Source organism: Chiroxiphia lanceolata, chromosome 3 (genome assembly GCF_009829145.1).
Source record: "Chiroxiphia lanceolata isolate bChiLan1 chromosome 3, bChiLan1.pri, whole genome shotgun sequence".
NCBI lineage: Eukaryota > Metazoa > Chordata > Aves > Passeriformes > Pipridae > Chiroxiphia > Chiroxiphia lanceolata.
This window is the reverse complement of record NC_045639.1, coordinates 27,182,389-27,205,775: the sequence shown is the minus strand read 5'-3', so window position 1 is coordinate 27,205,775 and position 23,387 is coordinate 27,182,389. Positions and strand designations below refer to the sequence as shown.

Genomic DNA, 23,387 nt, shown 5'->3' with positions numbered 1-23,387 from the left:
CAGTATGGAGGCATAGTCCCAGGCTCTTTACCTGCTTTTTTGTTCAAAACTTGTCCATTCATGGAGTAGAAGCATATTGTATCATAACCATGTGCTTATTTACCTACTACATACTGACTTTAAAAATAGCTGTTTAATAATGCTGTTTTAACTGTCTACATTTTAGTCAGTGCAAGGATCTTTCCTCTTACGCAATGCACAGAAAGGGTCTCGTGAGGGGTGGGGGAGTCAAGTTTTTCAGGTTTCCTGTGTTATGTGACTTACAAAGTTGAAATAGAAACAAATTCTGAAGATAGACAGGATTTTAGATATAATTTCACCAACTCTTATGAAGCTTTTCATTTGACTGTCTTGAAAATTGTATCCTTTATTAAAAGGGGAAGGGGAGTTTGAAGAACAGTGTGGACTGTGCAGTAGTTTGGAATAAATTTCTGTTGCCTACTCCTTTGAACAGTTTTGATTTTGTCTTAATATAGCTGACATATGTGTAGTATTTGACAGGCATGATGCAGAGCATTTTGCAACATTGAATTAGCTTAAATTGTCCTATAAATCATCTCCCTTTTCAAGAGAATTATTAGAATTTGGAAATAAACCAAAATATCAGTGAACCAAAGTAACCGTCTCCTTTCTAGTCAAAAAATAAAATACAGAACAACTGCAGACAATCCCCAAACCTGTTTTGCTTGTAATCTTAGTATTTTGACCAAGCTAAATGTTTTAGCATTGTATGTGCCAGTGTCACATTAGTAACCACCTCACTGTAGGTAAAAACAAGCTAAATCAAACCATATGACAGCCAGTAATAGTTCTGTAAAAGTTTGCATTTGACTGTGGTTGAATGACTCAGAGGATGGTTTTTTTGGAGTTTGTGGCCTTATGCATTTAATCTGGGTAACAAATTTATTTAATATCTGGGTTTTACTGTCTTGGGTGCAGCAGTTATGGGGTTCTGCCTGAGTGAAAATTCTTCATCTGCTTTTCCATGTCTGCCACACCAAATACTTCATAGAATAACTACATGCATCTACAAAACCATCTCAGTCAGAGTGGTTGTCAGGTATCCAGTGTATGCTGCTTCTGAAAGTGCTACTTAGATTTTTTTCTCTTGCTTGAAATAATTCTTTTGCTTGGCTTCCCCCCTTCTCCGTGCCCCAGTGTGTAAATGTTTTTACTCTTGAGGAAAGGAAATGTGCTTTTTTTCTGTCTCCCATCCTGGGTTTTAATTGCATTTATTCATTTTAGCAAGTTTGTGTGCTACCTGCCTTAAAATTTGGCACCACTCACATATTACCATAGAATGACAGTATTACTGTAATCCTTCTGCTTCTAAAAATTGGCGGTGTAGCATTAATGAGAATCAATAAAATGTCAAATGTGTTAAAATTCCCATGTAGGTCACATTGCTTCTTTCACTGCACAAAATACTGGGAAGGGATCAAGAAATAAGCTGTCTGCAGTAGCAGAGTTTATAGCACAGCACTGTAAAAATGTGTGCGAAACGCTGTTGTGTTGTGGGTTTTTTTTTTAATCTAAGTGTATTATCAATGTATTAAATCTAGAAATTGTGTGAGAGGTAACTTTTGCGATCTGGTTGAATACAAAGATTGAAGAGCGATTAGCGAAAAGCTGTTAGAAGTGTGTGCTAACATGTGTGGTTTTTTGGAAGCAATATCCAAAAAGAAAGAGCTTGCCAGATGCTGCCTTTATAAGGTGCGAACAGGTTAAGAAATAGGTTCTGCTGCATTGTTCTTTAAACTACCCGTTCATCAGAAAAATCAGTTTTATTAGATTTCTGTCAACATCTTTGTTAGGTTTTTGTGATATGATCTTATTTCTGAACTCTGTGATGAGAATGTTTTATGAATGTCATTTATAGTGAAGGAATGCTCATAAGGCTGAATCGTTTTAAAAGATCATGTAAATAGTTTCATTTTCACTTGCCCTGTTCAGCTGGTCTGAGGATTTTTTTACTCTGTTAAACTATTTGTTTGAATGGGTCTGGAGTTACACTAATACTACAGAGAACAGGATTTTATTCTCTGTATTTATTGAGAGATCCAGTCTGTCTGTAATATTGAAATGCTCTTTTGAGTAACTTTAAAATCTGTCTTGTGTGCACAGCACTCTACCGAATTCCAGTTTTGATTAGGGAAGGGGGAAATCTGCACAAACAATAGTAAGAAAGTCTTACCTTTTGTATCTGCATTTTACACTGTTTACTGTTACCGTGCTCAAAACATTGAATGAGAATGTATTTTACCTCTGAGTTGTTCCCCAGCTTTTTCTAAAGGGAGTGGCTTCTGAGTATAAATGTCTTTATTTAAAAATTCAACCTACTAAATGTTCTTAAAAAGAAAATTTATAGTCCAATTTTAAAACACTATAAAGCAAAGTTAGGATTTTTACTGAAAGGTCTGTTTCTTAAGGATGATGGTTTCTCTCCTTATGGCAAAGATTAGGTTATTCTAAAACGGGAATAGTAAAAGTAAAAATAGTTCTGACACTGATAGTATTAACTTCCAGTGCATTAGCTGTATGATGCTGTAATTATCAACCTGAAATTCAAGTTCTACTGAAGTTATTCAAAGAAATATACTGTTGATTCAGTGGTGTCAGAATTTCACAGCTGAAAATAACTTACCCTGTGAATACTGGATTGCTGTTTTCTCTTGAGTGGAATTAGAGCACTCGAGGGTTTTTTAATTATGTGCTGTGATTTGAATTGGTGAGTTTATCATCATTACTGAGTGAGTTTGAGGTGTGCGGTAGATACATGAACTGTAGCTTAAGTTACTGAAGACATGCAGTCTGTGTTTTTCTTTGGGGATGGCAGTGAGAGCGGGGAGAAGACGGTACGAAATGCCACTGAGAAGCGAGCTGCAGCTCTCTGGCTCAGTCTGCATCAAGTTGGGGTTTTTTGAGTGTTTTAGGCAGCTGGCTTGAGACAATGTATGTGCATGCTCGTGACTTGGATTCATGTCATTGTTTAATGTTAGACTTTAGAATGTAGGTGTTTTTAATGGAATTATCAGGTAGACTTGTTTTTGTTTATGAAAGCTGATTTACCTTTTTACTTCTGGTAACCCTTGTTTCTTGTGTTCATTTTCTCTTCTGTAAAGATTGATACAGAGGCTGATATTATGCACAGTGTGTATTTATAATAAGGCCAGAATTGAAAAAGGAATAAATGTTGCAGGTCAGGGAGGGGTATTTTGGCTTAAATGGAGATCTTTTCCTTTGTCCTGTCTTACTTTTGTAAGTATTCAGTTGATTCAAGATATTTTTGAAACATAAGGTTAGGCTTTAAAAAAACCCCCAACAAATATTCACTTAAGTAACTTAAAAAGTCTTTCAGCTGCATTATTCAGTTATGTGGTGTATTGATTATTTGCCACTTTATTTTTCAGCATTGTCAGTGAAGCAGGAGCATCTATCTACAGCGTCAGTGCGGAAGCATCCAAGGAAATGCCAGACCTAGACCCTAACCTAAGAAGTGCAGGTACGAAGAGTATTTCATTTTATCACCTTTCAACATGGAGCTCAAGTCTCAGTTCTCAGACTGTATTGTTTATAATATTAAGTGTAATAATAGTCAAAAGTAGAAAAGGTTTTGGTTGTTTTGTTTCTAAACTTTAATTCTTCTGTATTTCACATTTGAAGTCCTAGGTGTGCAAATTAATGGCATCATCTTCTTCTAATGCCTGTAATGTAAAGAACCTTGTGGATGTGTTACTTCAATAGCCTGGCGCAGGAGAATTTATAGCAATTAATATAAACGATGAATTACATAAACTTTCATGGCTGCACATGTCCATGCCCACAAGAACTAGACCTTTCCTCTCTTTTCTTGTCCCCTGTGTGCACACAAATGTCTCTAGAAATAATTAAACCATTCAAGGGCTAGGAAAAAATGTAGGAACAGAACAGATAATTTAAAGGTGTGCATCCATTGTGATCACTGAAGTCTTCATGTAGCTGAATATAGTCCTCAAGAAATACTGTTTAGTTTTAGTTTTTAAAGAATTATTTACTTCAGCATAAATGTCACTGAGGTATAATACAGCTCAAGTTCTTAGAAATGTGCAAGTGTAGCCACTATTATAATTTTCAGTGTTTGGTTAAACAGTAGTCTTTAATGATCAAATTCCTGGCAGCTTTGTCAGTGTCCAAATTCTACTCATAGATTTGGCTTATTAGGAGACAGCTGTAAGGGTAGGTATGAGGTTACTTTTGGATTACTTCATTTATGTATTTTTGTGTGTCTTTTTGTTTTTGTTTTTACCTACCTTGGGTTTTTTTGTTCTTGGTTTTTCTGCAATTTGTTGTCATTCTCAATCAAATATAGCATATTGCAAAACACAGCAACACTCATGTATAAGTCTTTTCCAGTGAAAATTATAATGTTCTTAATTTTAATGTTATTCTGATAGGTTACTGGCCTGGATATCCTTTGGAGGGTGTAGAAGTAGATTAGCAGAAAACAATTCTGTAGTTATGTGGTATTCAGAGGTAAAACTTTCTAGAATTCCCCATGTTCCCCTTTCCTTTTATTTCCACAAAGGGGAAAAAGTGTTAACTCAATGTTTCAAGTGAATGTTTTTACAGGAGTATTCTTGAAATGTTTATATCATTTGCAAGACAGGCCTCTAGCTTCTTTTTACTTGACTCTTTTTCCTGACTGCAAACAGGCTCCATTGTGATTATTTCTTCCCTGGGCCACAGAGGTTTTGAATGTGTCATGGTATGGCCAGAGCAAATATTAGGCATTTGACGTTTCTGTGTGTTTGTGACAGATGGCACTAGCTTTCCCTTGGGCCAAAGTTTTTTATGTTGCTGATTTATTAAATGTGGGTTTAGAGTTGATGGAAATGAACAAAATAACACTGAAAAGAAAGGAATCTAATTATTAACATTATGCTTTTCCAGATGTACATGATTTTCCTTTTTTCTGAAGTTATTTTTCACTATTTCAGACACTTCTATTTTGTGTTGTGCATCAAGTACAGTAAATGAAACTAAAATTTTTAATACATGACCAGTTTCAGTGTTAATTACCTAGAGTTCATAATTTCTCTACTATTACTAGGATTTGCTTCAGGCATAACCTAAGTGCTGTTGCATCTGAAAAGCATCAGCAATTTTAACATGCCGTAGCGGTCCCACAGAATGGATATAAACTGAAAAAGAATAGGGTAGAAAGTGAAAAATAATTGCTTAGTTCCATGGATGTTGGCTGGTATGGAACTGACAGCTAGAACTATGTTTATTACACTTGAATCTTTCTAGAAGTTATAGATTTTCTTCCCGATGTCGTCTGGTGTCAAATTATAATTAGTTGTGCTAAAGCTGTGGATATTTTCTTAAAGTTCAATGTAAAAATGTGACATAACATTCAAGGAAAGCATTAACTGATGTTTGAGGGGTTTTTGTAAACTTTTTTCTTGACTAGCTTTTACTTTTCAAGTTTTGATTTTCTTTTAATTTGCAGCAAACAGAAAAGTGACATTGTGTCAAAGCTGACTTGCTTTTTATTTTAATTGTTGTGTTACATCATGTCAGATTCTGTGCTTACATGATAGCATTTAGTACATTAAGGGAAGCTGACAGCTGCATGATGAAGTGTGACATTTATAGTTAAAATAAAAGGTACAGCTGATGTGAGATATCTGTGATCTTAACGCTCTTTGCCACTTTAACATTTTACTCAACATAAACTTTATAGAAGGGTTTTGGTTTGTTTTGATTTACACAGGTAGGCCTATGATTGTTCGTTGGGTACATAAACGTGAAATATTAAATAACGCACATTATGTGTCATATTTGCAGTGGTGCTTAGTAACTATTTGTAACTATTTGTAGTACGTTTTCACTGCATACAGAGAAATAGAAGACATCAATCATGATAAAAAAAATTAGCTTATTAATTTCTCCTTGGCTGAATGTTCTGTATAGGGAAAAACCAACAACCTTCAGCATTTCTTGGGGGTGCTAATTGAAGGTATTAGAACTCAACTGGTTATTATTTTTTTTCCCTTTGAACTGTCTTTGAAGGTCATGGATGATGTGAGTTAGTAATAAATTGAGAAAAATCTCATTTTAAACTAACGATGTATATATAAACTATAGTGGAAAGTCTTTATAGTCATCCATACAGCACTTTTAGCCAAAATTGCACTTGCTTGAGAAAAAAAAAAAAAAAGGAAAAAAAATTGCTCTTTTCTTAAACAACTTGCTGTTATCTACAGTGCAGTGAATGAAATAGGGTCTTTCCAACTTTAGAATTATCCTGAATATTTCATGAAAGTGCAGAAGCTTCTGTTCTGCTACTCCAATTCCTATAAAATGTCATGGAGTGGGACTCAGCTAAGTAGATAGTAAAGAACTTGATGAAACCTAGTTACTTGTATTTGAGTAGAGTGAGAAGGTATATATCCGCTTCTGACAGTCATTGGAGGATTAATGAGCAGAACAGCTATTTCTCAGCCTCACAGAATTAGGAGATAAGAGGCTTATAGGCCAGAGCAATAAAAGGATTTCCTCCTTGATAGGCTGAGGAAGTTCAGCTGCAGCAGATTAGGAGGGTTCTGCCTAGAGAGCAAGCCATTGGAGTTCAGTAATGGGGGTTTGGATGAACCTATGATAGGGTTGCAGTCTGACAGAGAAGGGAATGCAAGGTTTCCATGAATTCTCCTTCCCAAAAGCTGTGCCTACAGACTTAAGATTTGGAGTGGAAGTTTTTAGGGTAGAGTGGACACCATAAATAGAGTACTTTGCAAGCTGGAAATGTTGCTCGCCTTTGTGAAACTTATTAATATATGTGCGCTGGGAAGGCTTTGTGAGTGCCTGCTCTGAGATTGTAATGAGGTAATAGTAATGAGGGAGCTGCAAGGCTGGCTGGCTGACTGCAGTTCTGTTTCTGCCCTGGCATGTGTGCTCTGGCCACCTTCTTGAAGAAATACTTAAATGTTTAATTTGGTGGAGTTTTTATAAAGCTGTCAAATTCCTATTTGTTTGGCAGTCCTGTTCATTCGTTGGGGCCTTTTTTTTTCTTAATTTATTTTCTTAGCTACCATCAGTACAAAACTTCATGTTTAACCTTTGGTTAGTTTTTATTCATGGCAGCTTCAAGTAAGAGTTATGCACTTGAACTTGTCTGTAAGATCTTCTGGGTTACTTTAGGTCTCTCTGATTGAGACTTGCTTGTGCCTTTTTTTCAATGCAAGGCCTGGATGCAAGTTTCCATTTGAAGCAGTTGTAACAGTTCACTGGGTATGGTACTTTGCCTTGCAAATTTACCAGTAATTTGCTTGCCATTAATTATCTTTCATTATCAGAGCACATGAGATGACTGTCTTGATGTGGTATTCTTTGTATAAGAAAAAAAGCTAAATTCAGTGGTGACAAGCATTCCTCCCTCAAAGAAATGGACTCATTGACAATCAGAGCTGACCTTTTCTGGTTGCTGTCACTGGGCCTGTGAACTCTGGAATGAAATGATTTTACAAAGGTTGATATCTTCTTTGCTTTACCTCCATCCTATCCTATGTAGTTTTGCCTTAGGGTTTATTTTGTTGCACAGAGCCTGTATTCTTCACAAAAATAAGGTTTATGAGATGAGAAATAAAGGAAGTGAGTGCAGGTGTCAACACACAGACACTGCCAGGTGTCTTTCTGTTTTTTTTTCTCTCAGTGCTTCTCCACTTCTACACTTGCAAATGCTTGTTGTCTTGAGCAAGTTCAAACAGACAAAATGGAAAGGCCATGGAGGGACAGGTGAATTATATAGACAGTGTAAGGATCTAAGAGTAGTGTGGAAGGAGTGGCACACAGAAATATGGAATTTATATACTTTCTGGATGCCTGGAAACTTGACAAGGTATGATCAGCTAGTGAAGGTTTTGTTGTCCTTAGTATGAGGAAGATGCATCAGTTGTTTGGCTTGTGCTCACAACAGATTTTTTTCTTCTGCCTCCTCTCCACCTCTTGAAGTGGATAGCCTAATGAAATGAATGTTGCTTAATGATTAAGAATCAGAGGAAACTGATGAATTCTGGTGAAACAGTGGCCTGATGGTAGATAATTGCTATGAGGCAGTAGTCATGTTAGGATTTTACTCTAGTTTTGATATACACTCAGTTATATTAAATGAGAAATGTCTTAATTTGATTAAATTAATGAGTTATTTTTCTTTTTGAGGTGAATGCTCTAACAAATTAGCAATCTTTTCTGTCTTTCACTATTTAAAAAGCAAAATAGAAGCTGGAACATGAGCAATGTACTTGGGCTTGTCTAATGCAACGTCTCCAAAAAATGCTCATTTTCCTCTTGACCATGAAGGACTAGGGTCCTCTGTCAAGACCACATAGCTGTGTCACCCAGTTAGGAAAGCAACAAATGTAGATAAAATATTCCCCAAAGCTACTTTTTTGTAAAAATTTGAAAAACTAACAGGGCAAGCGTGTGTCTTGTGCTGCATGCAGAGGTATAATCCGGTATGGAAACTAAGGGATGTTTTCTGAGGATAAAGAAGAATCTGAGAGAGCCAAAGGTCACGCAGCACATCTTGCCTTAGCATTGTCAAATCCCATCTGCTTGTCTCCTCTCCACAGGGCAGAACACATTGCATTATTGTGCGCTCAAAGTTCAACACACCACTTGCACTTTTCCTTGCAAAAGAAAGCCTTGTAGGCTTTGAGGGCTTGTTAGAACTTTGAGACTGTTATGCTACAGGGTTTTATTCCCTGGGGTCCTGTTAGAGACATAGAGTTCAGAGCTGTCATACTGGCCAGCAAGTAGAAGGTAGAGATTGGAAAAAAAGTAATTTCTTTTGACTTTATCTTAAGGAAAGTAAAACAATTTGATGATTAGATGTGTGGGACATAGTGCCTGGATGTCTACTTGAGCTAATTTCTTCATCTTCTTAAAAGAGCACTGCTCCCCCTTGGCTACTCAGGAGAGAAGGTCATTTTTCAAAAACTTTATTGGTTTATTTAGTCTTCTGGTTAAACTGTTTGCACTGCTGTCTAAGTGAAGCTTTCTTCTACAGCTAGTTTTAGAGGATTGGTGAAAGTTCCACGAGCTTTCAGAAAGGAAAGTAAGCGCTGACTTCTTATGCATTAAAAGACTTTGTCAGTCCAATGTTTAGATGAGTTGTGTGCAATTACAGCAGTACAAAATGAAATCTTATATCATCTTGCATCTGTTTTATTCTGTAGCATTTAAAAACAAGTTAAATTATACTGTTGGAAGTAGAACACAGAGAGTCACACTGAGATAATGAACGTGCAGTGGTTAGAAGCAAAAGGGATGGTGAACAATAGTGATGTGTTAAAGATGAAGCCTATTAATGATAGTACTATTAAGAAAGTAAACTAACAGTAATGGCAATAATTCTTAATTAATAATAGTAATATAAATAATTAGTAATAGAAACAAGAGGGTCTTGTTACTTCTCTCCCCGTGGGACCCAGTTCCTGCTGAAGAGAAGAAGCTTATTTCAAGGTGTGGACTAGCCTCTGCAATTTAAACAGAAGTTACAGGAACTCTGTGACCAGTCCCTAACTGCAGATAGTCTGGAAATGACTGAGCCTCCTGCACTTGTACATGGACATGTGTGCCTGCTTCAGGACATTGAGGAAGAGAAAAATGGGCTCGAATTGCCCCAAACCAGTGGCATAATGCTGAATGGGTTGTTAGATGGGTGTTAGAGATGTTTGTAGTCTGTATTTTCTTGTTCTAGACGAGAATCTAATGTCTTCTAATCTGTGGAAACTTCAGGGTATGTGGGAGAGGTGGTATATAATCCTTAACATACTGCTTATCAGTGCTGTATTTCCTCTGAAGCTGTACAGCACGGTAGTGGCCTGGAGTTGTTTGATCTGTAGTCTGATCTATAATTTGATCTGTAATCTGCAAGCTTTACTTTCTCTAGTAAAGCCAGTTTCCCTTAGCATAAAAGAGCTATGAAAACCATTTACTTCCCTTCCTCTGGATGTAACTGTGCATGTGTTGTGTCTGTGTATTTTCCTTTGAAGACTTTGTTACTTCTTTGAAGTATGGAGCTAGAGGAGCAACGAGTACTAGGATGCTTTTCAAGGAGTTTTGGTCTCCTTCTAATATTGTGGTATGATGTGTTACTTGCCAAAGCTGCTTTTCTTACTGTAGGCATAGGGAAGGATATTCTGGTCAGTTATAAAAGGTTAATCATCGTTGTTGGTACAGATGATTAGCTCTTGTAAGATTAGAACTTCAAGTAATTTTTTACTTTTGGTAGTAACAATAATCAATGGCATGGTGATGCAGTTAGTACGAGCAGTGTAAGCGTGAAAAGGATATTGATGGTATCTACCTTTTGAGCTGAGCAGGTGGAAAATACTTTTTTGGAGTTTATACCATCTTGTAAGTCTAACTCATTTCTGTGACAGAAAAATCACATCAGGCTTCAATTAAATGATTATGTGTCTCCCATCTCATATTGGATAAAAATTGATACTATTCTGTGATACAGAAATTACTAATACTTGAAAAAAGTGATTTTGAGAGTGTTTCTAAGAAAAAATACTGACTTTAAAAAGCTACATTGTAATATTCACTTGTCAAGTTTTTCTCTTTAAACGTATTTCTAACTTTCTCTGTTGTATTCAACCCATCTCTTTTAAAGATTTTTGTAGTAAATAAGTAAAATGTTGTCATTCATTATTTCATTAATCTTAGGCAAGTAACAGATTATCAGTTTTATGGAGTTAAAAGTAAACTAAAATGTAACCTTTTTAAAACAAAAACCTGCTCACTTGCCAAAGAAGAACTTTGGATGAAATGCAGCTGTTGAGCAGTTGCTTAAAATAAATTGCATACTTTAAACCCACCAAGAAGATATATGAGGATTCAAAACTGTGTCACAAATCCTGACCTACTGAGAAAGAATGCTTAATGAAAAGACTACTGTACGTTTCACTGTATCCTTTGCAAGGAGGGTGAAACTCAGGTCAACAGGATAGAAAGCTTCCAGGACTCAGGAAACCTGAACAATCGATCACTGAGTAAACATTATTGCAGATACTTATGGCGAGTAATTGATCTTGAACACAATAATAGGCTTTATAAAGGGATTTGAATAAGTTGTAATGTTTCCATACCTACTCTGGTATGATATATTGACAGTAATTACATATGCATTTGTGAGTTAGTCTCCGATTACCTTAATAGATTATTTTTTAATTTCATTGACAGTGAAGTTTCAACCCAGACTTTTAAGGTGTAAAAGTTAATTTAAAATAGGAGAAGGGTGAGTTACTTAGATGTTATAATAGCATGTCTCAGCAAGAATGAAATACTGAGGTTTTATAATAAAAATACAGAATTATCTCATTTATGACAAAATTGAAGCTGAACTATAATCATAGCTTAATGGCTTGTGATTGCCATGTATTTATTTGTAAAACTCTCTACTGCCTTCGCATCTGGAAGCTTCATATTGTTTCAAAGCACAAAGCAAATGCTCCCACTCATGAGGTAGCTAAGCTGTCACAGTTATTGACTGGGACGCATTTTTATCCTTGTGTGAAGACGTGTTTAAAAGAAGGAATGCCATCATCTTGGACTTTTGGCCAAAAATGTTTTTCTGCCTACGCTGGCAAGCAACATTTTAATGCCACTGTAACGGAAAGAAATTGCATTTTTTCATTCTACCCATAAGCATTCCTCATTTTCAGTCCTTCCTTATCTAAGCCATTGAGTTCTTACATAGAGCAGTGCAAAAAGAGAACATTTCAATATGCAATTTTCTGAACACAGGAGTTGGCAACCTGCCCCCAAATTGGGCATAATACTTGAAACCATAATAAATTTTATACAGTTGACAAGATTTCCAGCTGCCCTTGCACCCTAAATAGTGTGCATGTCTGATTTGGGTCTTAATGATTGCTTTAGACCTGTTCCATTACTGAAGCGAGGCAGATAGCCTAAGAAGTTAGCGCTAATTGTGGGGTTTTTTTGGGGCTGGCAGCTCATGGGGCCCTTATATAGATACTATCTAGAGAAATAGTTGGAAGGCTGCTGTATTGTTTTTTCCCCTCACTGTTGAGAGTGGACAGTTTTTATCATCTTTAGTCTGAAAAGATTTAACCTGAAAACTATTATCAGTATTCCTGTGTGAAAACTCTTCTTTTTAATCCCTGTGAAAAATGATATCACTTGCTGTAGAAAGTACTAGAGGAACAAAGTTATGTGACGTATATGTGTAAGGAAAATAGTCTTAATTTTACATTTGTCAATTTGAAATTAAGAGAGATTTGATATTTTTAAGACAGGAGTAGCCAGATCATTAGGTGTGTTTGCAAGCTCGTGAGGGCATATCTGCTCATTAGGCATTAGGAAACAAAACATTTTAATGTAATTCCTTGCTTTCTGTGAAGTTCAGACACTGAGATTGACGTGAATTGTGCAAGCAACTCTTATGGATGCTTTTTGCTCACCACACTGGCATCTTCATTGGAGACATGCAAGCATACTTTACTGTCTAGTGGGTTTCTCTTGTCAAATAACTGAAGTGTGGAGTGAATCAAGACTTCCAAGCAGTTAAATTGCTTTTCTTACAAAATGCCAGAAGATGCCCTAATGACAAGACAGGATTACAGTAAATATACTTTCTGTAACCTTCTTTATTTCTCATTGCATTTGTATGCAAAGTTCCTCTGCACTGAAGTTGGAGGATGAGGTAGACCATCCTGTCCCCCCAAACTGTTAAAATTTTACATTAATTAACTGTAGGGAATCACAGTATGTTATAATGATTCCAAGTATTGCAGTAATATTTTCTTCTTAATTCACAACTCAAAGCTTTAAGTTTCTCAAGTGTGCAATTATTTCTAATAGCAGGTCATGTCATCCTGATCTTAATACCCTGTTTAATATTGAACAGGATTTTTTTCACATTTTACTTAGATTAGCGTATTTTTAAGAGTGGCATCTCAAGCTTTTCATGTTTGGCCATGTGGATAACTTTTGAGAAATCTGATTTTCTAGTTTTGCCCTACATGCCATCATATCATTTATTTTGTATTTACTTGAGCAAAAGTAAAGAATACCTTAATATCTGAGGAAGTGAGAATGCATTACCTGTTTCATTGTTAGTCTTCTGAAAATGCATGGTTTGTAATAATTTCTGAAATTTACTTTAAGGATAAAAACAAGTAGTTTTAGGCAATACCCATATTAGTGTAAAATAGTTCAATATGAAAATCAAATTTCATAGTCTTGATTTAGTTTTTAAGGGGAAAATGTCAGACCATCAGGTTTTACTGTCTCTGCTCCATAGGAATAGACCTTGCACTCCTGCAGAGCCCTTGTGATTTCAGTGATACTCTGCTTGTATTTTAGAAGTCCAGGCACATGGATCAAATGGCCAGAGTGGAGCCTCATTCCCCCTAAACAGAGCCAGGTATTACAGTGTGCAGCTACTCTAGCAAAGAATGAGAGGATTTGCCTGTACAAGAGGCTAATCTTGACTGAGTTTCTGCTTAGAGAGAATGTGGACAATTCTTGCCTTTCTCCTACTGTGCAGTCTTTTATTTATTAATTTGAAAAGTTCTGGAGTAAAATTGCGGCTTTAGTGGGAATTACGCAGGTCAGCTATCCTGCTGGTATTGGCCATAGGAGCTGCATCCCTTAAATAGTATAACTGACTGTTAGCTGATATTGCTTAGATATTGTAACTATTAGGCCTGATCCAGGAAACCACTTAAATGTCTGTGTAACTTTATGCGTGTGAATAGTTTTGCTAGTTCCGGTGGGAATACCAACATGCATCTGTGCTGAAGTGCTTTGCTGGATCAGGTCCTACGCCTCCACTGGAAGCCTCTTAGGGATATGACAGCATTGTCAACCAAGCTATTATGACAAAAAGAGTCTAAATTTTATTTTTGAATTGAAGGTTCCCAAGAGAAGTTTATACTTGGAAAATTCCTTTATCAACCTATCCATGTAGTTGTCTATTTTTAAAAGATATAATGAAAGGAGATATGGACAATGAGAGGTATTTGCTCTCAGCTTATCTGAAATGTAACTTTGAAATGTGTTTTGCAATTAGGTAGAACTAAAAGAAAATTCTCTAAAACATTATATAGCTATCAAGCAAGCTAGGTTTAAGGAGGGTTGCTGAAGGACAAGTGTAGTACCTATACATAGGCATCGATGCATTCAGAAGAAATATATAGTTGTGTTTCCTTCTTTGGAAGGAAACAACCAGCACTGCTTTAAGTGGTGCTTTGTTTCGCTTTTGTTTGTTAGGTGGTGGGTGATAGGTACCACTAGTATTTCAAAGTAATTAATATGAATTATTGTTATAGAGAAGTGTTTATGCACTAAGCTATACTTGTGTAAGTGATAACTGCTGTATTACACTGGTTAATCTTTTGTGGTTGTTTTCTTTTTCTCCTTACATGAAGGCATATATGATTGTCTTTGAATTTAGAACTTCTCAATCAGAGAAGCAGGCATATCAGATGTCACCAGCACAGTGCTTTCTGACCCTAGCTAGCAAACTGCCTTTGTCAGCATGTTAAAATGGATAATAAAGGATACGAAAAGTCTTGCATGACCGAGCAGTGAACTTCATGTTAACTGTGCATTTAGCAGTGCAGATCTTTAAAAATGAAATCTCTAGTGCAGCATTTAATTGCTAAACTTTGCAATTGTGGTTTGAGGAGCCTGCATAGCCAATAAATGTTAGCTCTGGCTACTATTTTGGCTTTAAGTATCAATGTTTAGTCAAGTTATTTTCTGAAATGCTGTGAAATCTAACACCCTGCAGTAGTGATGGTCGCAATTTAAATTAGGGCTGCAAAGATGGTTAGGGGTCTGGGGCGCCTTTTATACAAGGAGAAACCAAGGGAGCTGGGACTGCACAGTCTGGAGAACAGGAGGCTCAGGGCAATCTTACAAATAGCTATAAGCACCTGATGGGAGGGAATGAAGAAGAGAAAAGTAGATTCTTCTCAGAAGGCCAGCTGTTAGGACAAAACGTAGTGGGCACAGATTGGAACACAGCAAATTCAATCTGAACATGAGAAAACACCTATTGTCAGGGTGGCCAAACACTGGAATGGATTGACCAGACAGGTTGTGGAGTCTACACCCAACTGGATGTGATCTGGAGCAACCTGCTGTAGATGACCTTGTTTCAGCAGGAGTGTTAGACTAGACAGAATGTGTTCTCTAGAGGTGTCCAACTTAAACACTTCTGTGATTCAGTAAAGTGCCTTATAGATGCATTTATAAACACATACATATATATATATATATTATTTTACCTATATATAATGTACAATATATAATATACGATAATTATATGCATATTCATGTTTTTATATATGTGTAAAATCAGCTATTGACCCCTGGAGATACTTGCAGTTTTCTTATTTAAACAATGTGTGTTTGACCAAACTATTGTGCTCATAGTTTTTTACTTCTAACTCCTTTTCTTCCTCTAACCCTTTCTTGATTTGCTTAAAAATGTATTTAAATGTAAAATAAATTTTAGGAAGTGTGTCTTGAAGTTACTAATGCCCTATGGAGTTGATTCTGGACATAGCTTTTAAAGGATCATAGCTTTCTTGTGTCCCAACACATTTCTCTTGTTCTTGAATAAGTGCATGTGGTAGGAAAAGCAGCCTTGTCAACGAGATCTGGCATTGGTATGGGGATTTTTGTTTAATTTTTTTTTTGAAGGTTTTGTTTGTCTTGTTTTTTTATTTTTATTGTTTTGGAGGTCTAGAGGTGGGATTTGTACTGAATACAACACACTATCTGCGGAATCCGACCATAGTTGAGAATTTACATTTGCAAATGGAGTTGTTTTTTTTTCTGAGATTTCGGTAAGCAAAGGATTTATTAATAAATGTAGGCTTGCTTCAACATTTCGATTTAGAAGACTGTGTGCTCTTAAAGGCGTCAGAAATGTTGGAAATTGCTTTTGTTTTTCTAAACACGGTTATAGCAATGACAGGTTGCAGTTTTGCAATTGATGTGTTTTGTTATGCAGTTTAGATTAGTAAAGTCAAAGAACCATTTTCAAAGTTAACACTGAATTTTATGGTTGAATTAGATAAATATATAATATATAAGGATAAAATATATACCTTAGTGAATACTCTATTAGATGAACAAGTCTGTGAAGTTACTCCATTATTTTTTTAAATGTTTATTTCTTTCTACATTTCTGTGAGTTAAGGTAAAGGGTTCTTACATAGTTGAAATGTTACATATGCATTTATTATGGATACATGGGAAAAAGTATAATGTACAGTTTTATTTACTAACTCTGTGGTTCAAAAACTTAAATGTCACAATTACAGTTTGAAATCTCCTTAGGTCTTTGCTTGAATTACTCAAATAACGAATTTGGTTAATATATATTTGATGTCCTGTGTCTAACAGCGAAAAATGTATTATTGATTATTTCCAGGTTTAAAAGAAATTAAATATGTAAAAGATGTAAAAAGAAAAATTAGCAAAAGTAATTATATGATTTTGGTTTCTCAGACAAAATCCATCACCGTTTTCTAATTCTCTTTTTCAGTTTCTATAGCTAGACGCGTTCAAGACCCATTAGCTGAACTAGTGAAAATTGAGCCCAAACACATAGGAGTTGGAATGTATCAGGTAAGATAATACATATCATTTAATCTAAGTAATCTATCATGATACAGAGCAACACCAAGATGCTGCTTTATAATTGTCAGCTAGCTACGTCTCCATTAAAAGGCATCTGTAGTGTTGATAGAATGGTAGAAAATACTTAGAAGTCATAAACTGCCTCTTTTTTTAATCTCTGCTTTTAACGATTGTGATTGAGACTCTGAAATGGCTGTAGCCAGATGTATAGTCTATTAAAAACGTCAAATCAGACAAGTAACCTGATCTGTAAAGCTTTCTCTTTTTTGTATTGTTACAGCATGGGGTTTTAGCTCTTTGTGTAAAATGCAATGCGATATTGATCCTCCATTTAGAAGCCACTAATTTGTACTGTTAGGTGCATTCCTTCTTAGAAGTTTGTTATAAAAGCACTTGTTTTGAAGTTTTTCATTTACTAAAGCTGAATTGGAAAATGTTTGACAATTCTGATTTTTCTACATTTTTGTAGATTATTTCTGAGAAGTAACTTTTATCTTCAAACTCTCTTTACAAAGAACATTGTATCGAGAAGTGGTACATAAGTTATTGTCATTTTATAGCGTGTTGGCATTGATTCAGGAAAGCATTTATGCACATGCTTAAGTCCCACCAAATAGAGAAGCAAAAAAAAAAAAAAGAAAAAGAAAACTTGACATGTGCTTTTCTCTGTATTTTTGAAACTATAGAATGTGAGTAAAAATAGAACTGTCTGGGTCTGTTCTTTCAGATAAGTTCGTGAGAGTTAATGGAATAGAATGCAATTAGAAGCATTAGAATCCTTTACTGACACTGCTAAAGGTAGTGTGACAAAGAAAAGGTGCCAGGAAAAATTTCCAAGAAATGTATATCCTGTTTGATTTTTAAGGAACTGAGGTCAACGTTTTAGTTGGTTAAGGAATGACTCCTACCTGCTTTTGTAAGCCCTACTTGTATTGCCACAGACAATAAAACATACACTGCTTGCGAACAGCAAACATATCGGTAAACTTAACTTTAATACCTTGGTGTGAACTATATTGTAGTTGGGGTTTTTGGTTTTTTTTGGAAAATTAGATTGAAGGGCTGAAATACTGTAGATTTCTTTAACATATGTATCCAGATTTCAGTGAAAATGTGCTTTAATGGTGGCAGCTATAAATCAGGGGGTGGCAAAAAGAGGAGATTCAATCTGAAGCATAGTTGGTTTCCTTACTTGTGGAGGCCCACTGCTTTTATTTATAACAATAGTAGCAATATGTCAAAACAAAACTAATGAACAGTGATACAGATTTTTTTGTTCATCCTTGCTTTAAAGAAAAAGTATTTACCAAAAATACCCCTTGAAAATGCTATATCAGTACGTAGAGAAGTTGGTTGATGTTCTTTTTAAACAAAATTTTTAAAAAATCAATTCCAAGATGAAATATTTTACTCTTTTGAAGTATATGGTGAATTCTTGAGTACTAGGAACTTGCATTGCTGTGTCTATAAGGTATTGATTTAGATGCACACCATTTCCTATGGTTCACATGGGCATTGTACAAGCATACATCTAAAGCAAAAAGACATGGAATTGTTGGTGCTTATATGGGTTTGGGAGCATTGTACTATGAGATGAATGTTACATTGAATGTATTGCAAGAGTTCCCTATGGTCTCAGAGGCTGAAACTGGCATGATTTGCTTTGCAGTGATAGAGAACAATGTAAGTACCGTGTTACTGACCCTTTCAGAGAAGCTTCTTGATCTGCTACTGGTGTGTTGGAAGTAAATCCCCAACTACGTTATTTGTTAATGTCCAAATTGGTTATATGAAAAGTTTCAGAGAAATAATTCCTAGCAGCCTGATGGAGGTAGACCTCAAATGTTGTTCATTGCCAGCTATCTGCATTTTTAAGTCTTGTCACGGTTTAAATAAATTCTCTGAGGTAGATAAACGTCCTGTCGGAATTCTGAAGAATCACCACAAGAGCTATAATGTGCTCATTCAGTGATACAGAAATTTCTCAATTACTAGATCTTTATGTGACCCTACTGAAAGCAAATTTACACTCTTGAAAGTGAAGTCAGGTGGTCTGCTGCCCTTTGGGGATGACAGCTCTCTTAAGGCAGGGGAGGGGAAGGGAGGAGAAGAGGAATGAAGCTTTTATGATTTGTCTTCCTTCAGAGAGAACGGTCACTTGCTGGTGTCTCAGAGGACAGGCATGGAAAAAGCTGTTGTGTTGTACAGGGAGTCCCAGAGCAACAGCTGATATAATCCCTCAGATAAAGAGTATTTCAGGCACAGAATTTTATAATATCCAAGGCAATTTGAAATGCTTTATTTCATTTTAATTTATAATATAATTGCTGGCTGTAGCTTTTTATTAATTTCTGGGTTGAAGTATGCAATGTGCAGTCTAGATCAGAAATATAACAGGCTTTTCACAGAGGTGGTTGTTTTCTTAGCCTGTCGTAACTCTAAACCTAGCATTTAAATATGACCTTTTCTTTCTTCAACACCCTGAAATTGATATTTAAGAATCTGACAAATCTAGGTTTTGTCATTCTTGTCCTGAAGGAGAGACAGCGACTAGTCTTTAGGCAGAGACAGGCTGAGACTGCATGCTGCTGCCGGCGACTGTGGAAACTGTGTAGTGCAAGCAGGGCGGTGGTTTCTTGAGGGCTAGTTGCACACTCACTGTGTGTTGATCAGTGTGTGAACTCCCTGAGGAAGTGATCTTGCCTTCTCTGCTACTTCTACCTGAGTGCCCCAATAATTTTGTGGTGCTAGCAATGGCTACGTGGTGTCCTGAATTGGCACAAGGGAGGAGCAGGAATGCATGGCTTGTAGAGCTGCGGCTGCTGCCTTCACAACAGCCTGATTGACTCGGGACATGGCCTCCCTGTCAGTTCATGATAGCCAGAGGTCTCAAACTGTTCTGCTGTAAAGGCAGTGGCAGATACAGTGATTTCAGTCTTTTCTTGGAGGTTGAGGTGAGAGACTGGTGAAGTAGAATCTACCTGATGAAGGCTGTAGCTTTTGTCATGGGACTGTGGTACAGGAACGTTTGTGTGTTCAGCGGAGTGACCAACCGGTGCAGGAGCTGCTGCTGCTGCTGTCAGCAGTAATAGTAGTGCTACAGGAAAATGTTCATGTGTTAAATCTGCTGCTCACAATATGAGCTTGCTCGAAGTTTGTGGAGTGTGTGCCCCCACCAAGAGTACCATGTGAAAGGGCTGCATCTTCTGTAGTTGCTATTTCTGTGGGATTTTCAGTCCCTCCCATGTAACCTCTTGGTACTTCATATGCATGTTTGTGAGAATATTGATATTCCCTAGTTTTTCTAGTGCAAGTTTTCCAAGCAAATCTGCTCATTTGGCTGTGGATGCTTTGCATGTGGAAATACAAGTTTCGAGGTAGCAGGAGATCTGTGTAGATTGAATCCCATCAGTCGGGATTTGTTTACTTATTTTAGATGAAAAAAAAAATTGAAACTTTTATTTGACCACCTGCTTTTATTCCTATTTCAATGTATGATTCTGAGTTAGTGCACTGCCAAGAAAATCAGGTTTGTCAGAGAAAAATAAACAGGCCCCGGATCTCCTAACAGGTATTTCCTTAAAAAAAGAGAAGCACAACCTGATTTATTAGGGCCTCTCTCAGACTAAATTCCAATTGCCTAAAGGTCCTTGTCTTACTTCATCTTTATCTCATTAGGAAAATTGTTCTTTCCTCCCAGACAGGAACCTAGCCAAAATTAATTTATCACCTTCAGGCCATATTACTATGATTTCTTCTGTAGTTGAACATGAAGATGATGCCCAGACTCTGCCTGATACAGAATATGTTTGCCTTGTCACCTCCCCATGCCAGTTCAAAGCTAAATTCCTATCTGGGAAGAAGCAGTTAGTGGCTCAAGACTTTATTATGCTGTAAACAGAATTTTGGCAGTGAATTACCATTGCAATTGTAATGATCTTGGAAGATGTAGATAAGAGCTGAGAACAAAGCTTCTTCACAAAGATTGTGGTTAGGGAATTGAATTTCAGAGCAAAGAAAATGAGTAAGAAAACAAAAAAATCCTTCCTCTCAAATAGAGACCCAACTTTTCATGGGTGAGTAAAACAGCACTAGCATAAACTTTGTGTCCATGAGTTCATCACGGTAAATGTTGCAATTAAATTAATATACTGTTAAAAAGTCAAAACCTGAGTCTGTATTGTAAAGCAGAGAAAGGAAAAGTAGAGCTAAGGAAGTATGTTAAGTTTGGTTGGTCTTTTGATGTTCAGTTGATGTACAAAATCCCTGGATGCTAAAAAAAAACAGTAAGCAGTAACCTCTAGAGAAAGAGCTAGATGGAGCTCAAACTCATCTGTAACCTAAGAACAAGATATGTGGTCTGTGTTGAAGGATTAGAATTTTTCACAAATTGTGTATAATATTTAAAAATGTGCACCATGTCTGATCTCAGCATCCTATTTGGTCTTTATAATTTCTGGAGTGCAAAAATCTGTTCATAATGTATTTTTGTGCATGGTAACATCTTCTCTGTTGGACACATTTGGAAAATTAGCATCCCAAAAGGATGTAAGAGTAATATATGTAGTTCTGTAACCTCTGAAGTCGGAGGGTATTTGATTTCAGATCAAGTATCTGGAACATTTTGTGTCAAATAAATAAAATCTGTAAGCAATACTCTTAAATAGCCATTCTTTCAGGAGAAAAAACCCTGTTGCACTAATTCTTGGTTTGTTTTCTATATAATGTGGAAAGGTCCTGGTCAAAGAGAGTTTCATAAAGCCTATTCAGAATGTCTAATAATAACTGAGTCTGGAAATGCCTTTGTCCTTCTTGTCCATTTTCCTTCCCGTGTTCCTCTATTTATTCAAGTGCATTAGTTTTGCATTTGATTATTACCTGCAGGATGTTTTATTATTTCAGTTGCAATTTGATATGCCTTTTAGGCCTGAGCTTTTCCCCCAAAGAAGATGGGTACGTTTTGTTAAATGACAGTGCGACTGTAGGGAATGCTTTTAATCAGATATGCTTCCTCCTTAATTGGATCAGTTGTCTTAATTATGGCATTGCAGGTATAAACCACTTCAAAATCTACAGCCAGCTAGTTAATAGTGAGGCATCTCACTGAAGGTTTATCTCAGTTCCTGTTGGAAATGAAGGAGTTTTTTTCTTTCTCCTAGAAGGCTGTGTAGAGTGCTGTCTGCTGTCTCAGGCCATCCCTGCATGGGTCCTTCCTTCCCTGCCTCAGGGCAATGAAGGCAAACTGGTAGACAGTGGTGGAAGGATGTTATGGGCCTCTCCTACACATGGCTCTGAAACTGCATGTAACCCTTTGAGGTTTTTTGCATTTTTTTAATCATCTTCCTCCCTCAAAAGATGTATGTGGCATCATCACTGCTAAGTTTTTCTAAACCTCTAGTGGGTGCCTGTGCAACAGGATGGCTGTTAGAAAGCTGTGGCATTAACCTCATTTTTGACAGTAGTACTACTTAAAATTTTATTACTTTTCTGAATGCCTCTCGTGCAAAGTATTTACTTGAGACAATCTGACTGTATATTTAATGCTGAATAGCTACTAGATTTGGAGATATCTGAGAGCTGAACTATAAGAACATTTTAGAAATACAGGGATCAAAGAGGAGAGGGGGACCTAAAGGATATCTCTGAGTATAACCAGATACAGGTGTGTTGGCCTGGTACTCCTGTGGGCTGAAAATGCCTATGCATTATTTCTGTTGTCTTTCATGCGAGAGAAGCTGGCTCGTCTCTTGCGCTGAAGGTATTTGTCATCCTGTTTTTAAAAAACCCCAGCAAACAGAACTTGTTAGCGTCATCTGTGTAAACCACATGTTGTATTGTTTCTCTAATAATAAAAACTTGAAAATTTATGTTTAAATAGGAAGCTGCTAACAAAAAGAAAACTGTGAAGTAGTTAGTGATTGCAAACGAGTTGTCAGAATCCTGACATTGCCCATTGCAAAGAATCAATGCATGGTTTAAGAAAACGTTTATCTTCTTTTTTCCTTCGAATAGATACACAGTTTTTAATGGTGAAATATAAGAGACTTTGTATCCTTCTTGGTATCTGATCTTGGTTACATCTCCTTTGTGTAGTATGCTTTATTTAATAACGTGGAGCAAAGTATTGGAGCTGACTAATTTTTCAGACAAAAGTGTACATTTTTCATTGAGTATTTAAGAAGTTAACTTTACCCTGTACCAAAGGGTATATGAATAGTTAGGTGTGTTACTTGGATAGCATAGGAGAATCACTCCATGTATGATGTGAGAATATGATGGCATCTGATACGCAAGAGTGTTTCTTTTTTACATCTCTGAGGTGTGTTTATCAAAACAGCCTCAAACTTGAGCTTGCTTTAAGCTCATTAAAACAAATTTATGTGGGTTTGCCACTTACATTTTTTGATTAAGAAAATGGGATGTCTTAGTAGGTGAGCAGTGCTTTATTTTTTATGATTCACATAGCTCCTGTGGAAACTCAGTTCATCAGGAACGTTGTTTCCTCGTCAAAGTTATAGGTTGCAGGTTTCAACATCCAGTTGAACAGCCTGTCTACAAAAGGCTTCAGCATTCCTTCTGTATTACTATACTGAATATACACATACAGTTAGGCAAAGAACTGAACCTCCTAGGATAAAATTGCAGTTTTGTGAGTTTGTTTCTGGTTTTTCCGTACTTTAATTGAAATGACGGGCTAAAGAGAACCTTTGCTT

At 36.4% G+C, this 23,387-nt stretch overlaps 1 protein-coding gene across 5 annotated transcripts in view; it reads left to right on the top strand.

Moving 5' to 3' along the window:
* The window catches only part of SRBD1 (S1 RNA binding domain 1), a 122,707-nt gene that overhangs the window by 55,439 nt on the left and 43,881 nt on the right, over window positions 1-23,387 (top strand). For all 5 annotated transcript variants that reach the window (XM_032683957.1, XM_032683960.1, XM_032683958.1 and 2 more), the window contains 2 exons: window positions 3,411-3,502; window positions 16,580-16,662. In XM_032683957.1, the coding sequence (XP_032539848.1) occupies window positions 3,411-3,502; window positions 16,580-16,662 (175 nt within the window). The remainder of the gene's footprint in view (window positions 1-3,410; window positions 3,503-16,579; window positions 16,663-23,387) is intronic.